At 40.5% G+C, this 6889-nt stretch overlaps 1 protein-coding gene across 1 annotated transcript; it reads left to right on the top strand.

The window, feature by feature from the left end:
- The first annotated feature begins 2077 nt into the window (after positions 1 to 2077).
- Positions 2078 to 4995, top strand: LOC116167021 (collagen alpha-2(IV) chain-like). The gene is made up of 3 exons (XM_031482254.1): positions 2078 to 2142; positions 2630 to 3892; positions 3942 to 4995. The coding sequence occupies exons 1-3, from the start codon at positions 2118 to 2120 to the stop codon at positions 4925 to 4927; spliced, it is 2274 nt and encodes a 757-aa protein (XP_031338114.1). The 5' UTR covers positions 2078 to 2117; the 3' UTR covers positions 4928 to 4995.
- The last annotated feature ends 1894 nt before the right edge of the window (positions 4996 to 6889 follow it).

Below are 6889 nucleotides of genomic sequence, written 5' to 3'. Positions count from 1 at the left end.
ATCGAAAAAGTACGAATTGTTTTGGATTCTACGCCCCAAAATTAATAAGAAAAAGTGTTTTCCCGAGAAATTTTGGTGTAGTCGATTTTTGGTAAAAAAGGAAGGTTATACACTGCCTTTTCTTGAGCCCCGAAAAAAAAATTGTCTCAGATCGACCTGGAAAAAAATTCTCTTATAGAATGTGGCCTGTAGAATCCATAATTTCAAACAGTTCCAAGATTGGGCTACTAGTTCAAAAGTTACAGCCCTTTACCAGAAGAAGAGAGGGACAATAAATAAATAAACAAATAAATCTGTCCGTACGTCTGTCCGACCGTCTGTCTGTCCGTCGGTCTGTCCGTCCTTCCGGCCGCCCCTACGGCTGCTGCTTCTTTGGTTTGTTTCGTTATGGTATCGAGACTTGCACCAAGGAAGAAATTTTTTCTGCGTTTATTATAGGAAATGGTTAAATACATTGATTTTGTTGCTTTCACCTTATGTAATAAATGTTGTATCCAAAAGGGCATTTCCTATTTTCCAATCATTCATTTGCAAACTTCCCACACGGATTTATCCAAAACCACTGATCAAAGGAAAAAACTCCGAGACACGTCAAGCGATTTGTCAAGGGGGACAACTTTCACCCTCTGCCCCCCAGGGTCATTCCCTTAAAAATTTTAAATGACAAGTGTAATCGAGTAATAGCTTGTTACAAAGACCTTTTGAAATGCCTTATTTTGTCGTTTGATTTTTTAAAATCGGTCGATTCGTCTTCGAGAAAATTAAAAAAATCTTTATTCAATTTATTTAATGGACCTATCTTAATTTGTTCAGATAGAAAACAAAAACAAACGAAAATATCACTTATTTGTTGCTATGGGAAAGAAAGAATTTAATTTGCTGTCAGTTACCTTTGTGACAATCTTCATTAATTGGAAATTTTGGTTGTGACCGTTACCTCAGATTGAAAATATAGTTTCATTATATCGTTAACGCACAAAACGTGGCACAAAACTGCACAAAGCAAGTGGGTACAAATGCAGATCGTCATTACAAATCTTCTTTTCTTATAAATAGTGGGCCGATTATTTCAGATGCATTTAATTGGACAGTCAATTCCATGATGGGTTTACAAAAATTGCTGAATAGTAATTCTTAATAACGGATATATGTGCTTATCCTATTCCGCTCATTTGGGCATTCAACATTTCATCCCTTAAATGTTGTATAAGAGGATTTGAATGTAATTAATTTAAGGATTATATGGTGCAGCGCGATTAAGGATTTCTACCACGAGGAAACGAAAATCTGTAAACTGTGAACAATTTAGTGCGTTACTTAAAAAATAAGAGCGTGCCATTTAAAAAAAATAAACATTGCAATCAATTGGTTGCATAGGATAAAATTTAATAAACACAAGTGATTTATACTTTAGTTCCAATATTCTACAATTCCTAAGCCGATTATGAAGTCGATATTTTATTGAAAAAGAGGCTCACTGGGACGAGTACATCATTGCAACATATTTAAAACTTTATTTAATTCCCCAAAAACCAAACCTATCAATTAGAACTTCACAAAGCCTCTTCAATTAATGCGTGAGTACGAGTATGTTTCGCACGGAGTGTCTAATTAAGTTATCGACCGGAGCAAGAATGGTATCTACCTTTAAACGATTATCAAAAAAGTACAATTAACCGTGACCCCCTTAACGATATTAATTGTAACTGACAGCTCCTCAGAAAAATCGTTCGGAACGTCCTCGCAAGAAGAGCAAAAAATGATCGAATGCACGATTACTTAAGGTTTATCTAAGTAGGAAGATGCGATAAATGAATCAGTACCCATAAACTAAAGTGAAAGTATTAGCCAATCATAAACATGCATCAAAGGATCTCCTTAAGAATTTGCACGAAATTGTTGTATCATCTAAGAGCATTTCCCACTATTAATTTTTTAAGTGGCCCCTCTCTTCTATCGGCTTTATTTTTACGTTGTAGAGTAGGAATCCTTCGAAAATATACTAAGGGATGATTTAGTATAAATTCCGTCGGTTAAACTTCGAAATTTAGTCTTCATCGCTCACTCGATTCGGTGTTTTAGTTTAAAGGGTGCTTCAGTGACTCTAATCGAGAAGGATGAACTGGATATCTCTCGTAGCCGGTAATTTTAAATTATTAAAATTTTGCGCAAGTCGATTAGTGTAAATTGAGGTAACCCCGTACATTTCAAGCACACGTTCTCACGTAAATAAAACATACAATTGAGATCTATACTGATTTTATTTTCCATTGCATAAAGTTTGAGCAATTCTTTGTGTACCTATTTTAAGTGTAAACATTACAAACGTTAAGTAATGAGTCTGTGAAATTGCTTTTTCAAAAGTTTTTCAAGTTGTAAGACGCTTAAAATCGTTTATAGGATGCAATCGATGATTATAAGCTAATAACGTATTCAGCATCAGTGAATACCTTCGCTTTTTCAATTGCAGATTTATTTCGTAACTTAGTTTCTTTTATTATGTCAGTCATTTGTCAGATCACTTTAGCAACGCTGCTTGAGTGGAAATTAATTACAATTTACACAAACTGTTTGCTGTCTCAAAGATAAAAGGAAAAGTCAATCTAATACCTCGTTGTTTTCATTTCAGCGGTATTAGCATGCGTAAGCACCATACAAGGACAGGGATACGACTACAGTCGCCCTAATAAGCCGTTTGATGCCGGATCGAGCGTTTCCGGTCCTGGCATTCAACCATCCGGTCCACCTACTAATTTTGCTCAGGGTGCGCCAAATGTAGGATATCCTTCCGGCTCTCCATACCCAGGCGCTCCCGGGCAACAATTACCTTCAGGATCACCAACGCAGTTTCCTATTGGATCCGAAAAGTCGCCCACGCCAAAATACCCAGGACAACAAGGGTCACCAGGTTCGCCCACCGGTGGATACCCAGGTTCAAGTGCACCAGCCGCTGGTTACCCAGGATCAAGTTCGCCTGCTGCTGGATACCCAGGCTCAGGTTCACCTAAAGGTGGTTATCCAGGATCAGACTCTCCACCCGCCGGTTATCCAGGACAAAGTTCGCCTGCTGCTGGATACCCAGGATCAGGTTCACCTACCGCTGGTTATCCAGGATCAGGCTCACCATCCGCCAGTTATCCAGGGCAAAGTTCGCCTGCCGCTGGATATCCAGGATCAGGTTCACCTACCGGTGGTTATCCAGGATCAGACGCACCTGCCGCAGGTTATCCAGGATCAAGCTCGCCTGCTAGTGGATACCCAGGATCAGGTTCACCTACCGCTGGTTATCCAGGATCAGGCTCACCAGCCGCCGGTTATCCAGGACAAAGTTCGCCTGCTGCTGGATATCCAGGACAGGGTTATCCATCTTCTACTTCTCCAGCCCAAAGATTCCCAACGCCAAGCCCTCCTTCCACTGGTTACCCAGGTTCAGACGCCGCTTACCAACGCCAAAAACCATCTAGCTCTGCGTTACCCGGCCCAAGTTCACCTGGTTCTAATTATCCTACAAGCGCACCCGCATACCCCAGCCAACCTGAATCAAACCGACCCGACAGCGCCTATCAAGGACAGGGCTCTCCCGGCTTTGGTTACTCTTCACCTAACACGGGCTATCCTACAGCAGGAAGCCAGAGTCCTAGTTCAGCATACCAAGGACCCGAGTCTAGGCCTCCCACAGCATCGCAGCCGTTTGGATATCCATCATCTCCAAATTATCCTACACCATCACCAAGTTCTCAATACCCAGATAAACAAAGAGGTTTTCCAATCGGGCCGTCTACATCGGCACCTTCGGGTTATACGAGCCCTCAAAGGCCCGGTAGCTTTCCTTCTGGTTTCCCCTCTTCACCACAATCCCCCACTGGCCAACCCAGCTTCCCTGAAAAATTAGGTAGGTAACCGTCAGTGGCTAAATATAGTTATATCAAAATGTTTTACAGATCAAAGACCTTCTGGTCCAGGCTATTCTGGCGTAGGTTCAGCACAATTTCCGCAACAGCAACCACAATTCCCCGGACAACCAAACGAAGATGACGGTCAATATCGCGGAACTGCCGAAGACGGCGATTACTCCGCAATTCCGGGACAACCCGAAGCCGATTACCCTATATACTCATATATACCGGAGACGTCCTTTAAATGCGAAGAGCAACAGTATCCAGGTTACTATGCGGATGTAGAAGCGCGGTGCCAAGTATTTCATGTCTGCGCCAACAACAAAATGTATGATTTCCTCTGTCCAAACGGCACAGTCTTCCACCAAGAGTATTTAGTATGTGTATGGTGGAATCAATTCGATTGTAATTCGGCTCCATCGCTCTACGGCATTAACGCGAACATTTACGATTATTCATACCGTGTGCCGCAGAGCATTCCCGGGCAACCTGAATTTCCGGGTTCTAACGCCCCGGGAGCTCCTCAAGGTTCTACCGCGGCAGACAGACAACCAGGACAGTCTCCTCAAAAATCCGGTTATTACCCCACACGTCCACAAGACGAAGGAAACGCACCAAATGGTTATCGTGGACCCACCCAAGGCGCACCAGGTTATACGCAGCCGGATCGAAACGCGTCTGGCTATCCAAGTCCCGCTCAAGGCTATCCAGGATCTAACGCACCAGGTTATACGCAGCCGGACAGAAATGCCCCTGGCTATCCAGGATCCGGCGCACCGGGTTACACGCAGCCAGACCGAAACGTTCCTAGCTATCCAAGTGCCGCTTCGTCTTTCCCCAGCTCATCGCCACAAAAGCCCTCGCCGCAAGGTCAACAACCCGAAGTCCAAAGACCAGGAAATAATCAAGCACCACAATCAACGGGAGGTTTTCCCGCAGGAAACGGCTATTCGAATGGTGCGCCTGGTTCGCAGCATGCAGGAACGTCAGACCAGCAGTCGCGTCAGTATCTTCCGCCTTATATAAGCTGATTTTGTTGAACGTAACTTAAATTATTTATTTCTTTTGTAACGTATTCGAGTTTGTATAAACACAACATTTGCCGCAATTGCAATTAATAAAGTACGTTTTTTATCACCCAATACCTGTTTCTATTTCTTTGGAATAAATTTAGACAGCAGTGCCTGAATTACGGTTATGTTAACATGCATGTATTATCGAGCTCTATTCTAGCTTAAAACTTTATCATGTACAAAGTTCGTGAATTAAACGTTTAATTAAATTCAGAGCTCCTATGAAATAAGTTACGATCTAAAAGCTCTTCAGACTCGTATGATTTCTGGCCAAATTTCACAAGGATAAGGTTCGTTTGATAGTACACTCAGGATGCGCATACATGCTGGAAGCGGTATGATAAAATGCCGTCGTTATATTAAGAAACGAGAGTCTTTTGGTTAAAAAGTCTGTCTGTGAATTTGTGAATAATGTTTGGAAGATTGGGAAGATGAGAGACGCAGGTAGGAATATTTAAACTATAGGGATTTCTGTTTCTACTCACAAGTTATTAAATGAAGCTATTCTTGGGAAAATTTACCTTGAAAGACAAATATATGTTTGTATATGACGTTCTAAAGATATTTCAAATTTAAATTCTGTTTGATTTCCCCAGAGAAAAATATGTTAAGCAATGAAACGAAAAGGTTATGCTATTAAATAATTGCTTACCACTCTTTAGATACAGCGTATCTCATGAAATTCTAATCAAGAAGTTAGAGGCAATATATAATTTCGACGAGACAAGTTTAGTATTAATAGCATCATTTTTGGAAAATAGGGAACAAGCTGTATGTGTAAATGGAACTATCTCGAAATTTCTACAGTTAAAGAAGGGCGTCCCTCAAGGATCTATCCTGGGGCCATTTCTATTTATTATATACGCAAGTGACTTAGCGTATCATCTAGAAGACGTTGGAACATGTATACAATATGCCGACGACACAACTATTCCGATCAGCAATGAAAGTCTTCATAATGTTGTCCTTGGTTGTAAGGCTGCTACAAGTCGGGCAAAAGAATGGTGTGACGCAAATGAATTACGCTTAAATGAAACGAAGACAGTGGACATGTTGATATCGCTTAGACAGCATGACATTCCTAATCCTCCTCATGTGAAGTTCCTGGGGGTACAGATAGACCCGAAATTTACATTTAGTGAGCATATAAACGAAATTGGCAAAATTATCAATCGAAACATATATCTATTACGACGTCTATCTCAGAGTGTTTCAACCGACATTCTAAGAATAGTATATGCCTCCCTAATACAAGCAAATATCTATTATTGTAACATCCTTTGGGGAAACACGTCTTCAGCAAACCGCATATTTTCTCTGCAACGCAGGGCTATAAGAATATTGGGAATGGTCGGTTATCGAGAGAACTGCAAACATATGTTTATAGAACAGCGGCTATTAACACTACCATGCATATACATATTAACATGCATAATCTACGCCAAAAATAGCATCAACCAATACCAACAGAAGGTCTGAGGTGCATGAACACAACACGCGACACCGAAATGAGGTGAACCTATCGTTCTATAGACTAGAAAAAACTCACAAAAGTTTTGTGAATATATCTTTCAAACTCTTTAATTTGATGCCGTCGGGGGTACGGGTACGTGACTTACCGATAAACACTTTAAAATATTGAGTAAAAAATGTTTTTAATTAACCATGCTTTCTATAGTGTGAATGAGTTTATGAGCAGTAACATCAGATTAATTTAATAATTTTTGAATATGTATTTTTATTTTGACGTCTGTAAATGCCTCTTTATAGCATATTAACAGAAATAAACTTATTATTATTATTATTAACAGGGACGCGTGGTATTTTTATAAAAAAATTGGGTGAAAATTCGGTTACTTATTTGACCGACTGCTCTGAATTTTCTTCTGTTTGCTTAATTTTCTGAATCTTTTTTTTGTT

Source organism: Photinus pyralis, unplaced genomic scaffold, assembly GCF_008802855.1.
Source record: "Photinus pyralis isolate 1611_PpyrPB1 unplaced genomic scaffold, Ppyr1.3 Ppyr1.4_LG3b, whole genome shotgun sequence".
NCBI lineage: Eukaryota > Metazoa > Arthropoda > Insecta > Coleoptera > Lampyridae > Photinus > Photinus pyralis.
Note: the sequence above shows the minus strand (reverse complement) of the source record. Positions and strands in the feature narration are given on the sequence as shown.

Bases quoted from the DNA above. Each gene is read 5' to 3' on its own strand.
- LOC116167021 (XM_031482254.1), top strand. From the start codon at position 2,118: ATGAACTGGATATCTCTCGTAGCCG. The intron at 2,143-2,629 runs GTAATTTTAAAT...TTTTCATTTCAG, and splicing joins CTGGATATCTCTCGTAGCCG to CGGTATTAGCATGCGTAAGC. The intron at 3,893-3,941 runs GTAGGTAACCGT...AATGTTTTACAG, and splicing joins CAGCTTCCCTGAAAAATTAG to ATCAAAGACCTTCTGGTCCA.